This window comes from Sinocyclocheilus anshuiensis, unplaced genomic scaffold, assembly GCF_001515605.1.
Source record: "Sinocyclocheilus anshuiensis isolate Anshui unplaced genomic scaffold, SAMN03320099.WGS_v1.1 scaffold711, whole genome shotgun sequence".
NCBI lineage: Eukaryota > Metazoa > Chordata > Actinopteri > Cypriniformes > Cyprinidae > Sinocyclocheilus > Sinocyclocheilus anshuiensis.
The window spans coordinates 216318-216567 of record NW_015552595.1 but is presented as its reverse complement, the minus strand read 5'-3'; the positions used below and the strand labels follow the sequence as shown (position 1 = coordinate 216567).

Sequence of the window (250 nt, the reverse complement as noted above, 5' to 3'; positions counted from 1 at the left end):
TCAAAAGCTGAAGTGATTATGTTTATTTGTTAGAATATGTATAACTCAATATTTTAACTAATTGCAAAAGCCGAATAATCAAAGTCTACTGATTAATCAATGAAATAGTTGATGATTAGTCGATTAATCGTTCTAATAGTCGATTATCAAAATAATCGTTTGTTGCAGCCCTACTCACCAGGTAGACGAGGACACACATGTGCTCTTTGGGCAGCCAGTGGAAGAGATCGGCCGAGTTACTGGGCAGAAT

At 36.4% G+C, this 250-nt stretch overlaps 1 protein-coding gene across 1 annotated transcript in view; it reads right to left on the bottom strand.

Moving 5' to 3' along the window:
* The window catches only part of LOC107665628 (MAU2 chromatid cohesion factor homolog), an 8569-nt gene that overhangs the window by 4142 nt on the left and 4177 nt on the right, over nt 1-250 (bottom strand). The window contains 1 exon segment of the mRNA XM_016456567.1: nt 179-250. This exon segment is cut by the window's right edge and continues 22 nt beyond it. Within this exon segment, the coding sequence (XP_016312053.1) occupies nt 179-250 (72 nt within the window).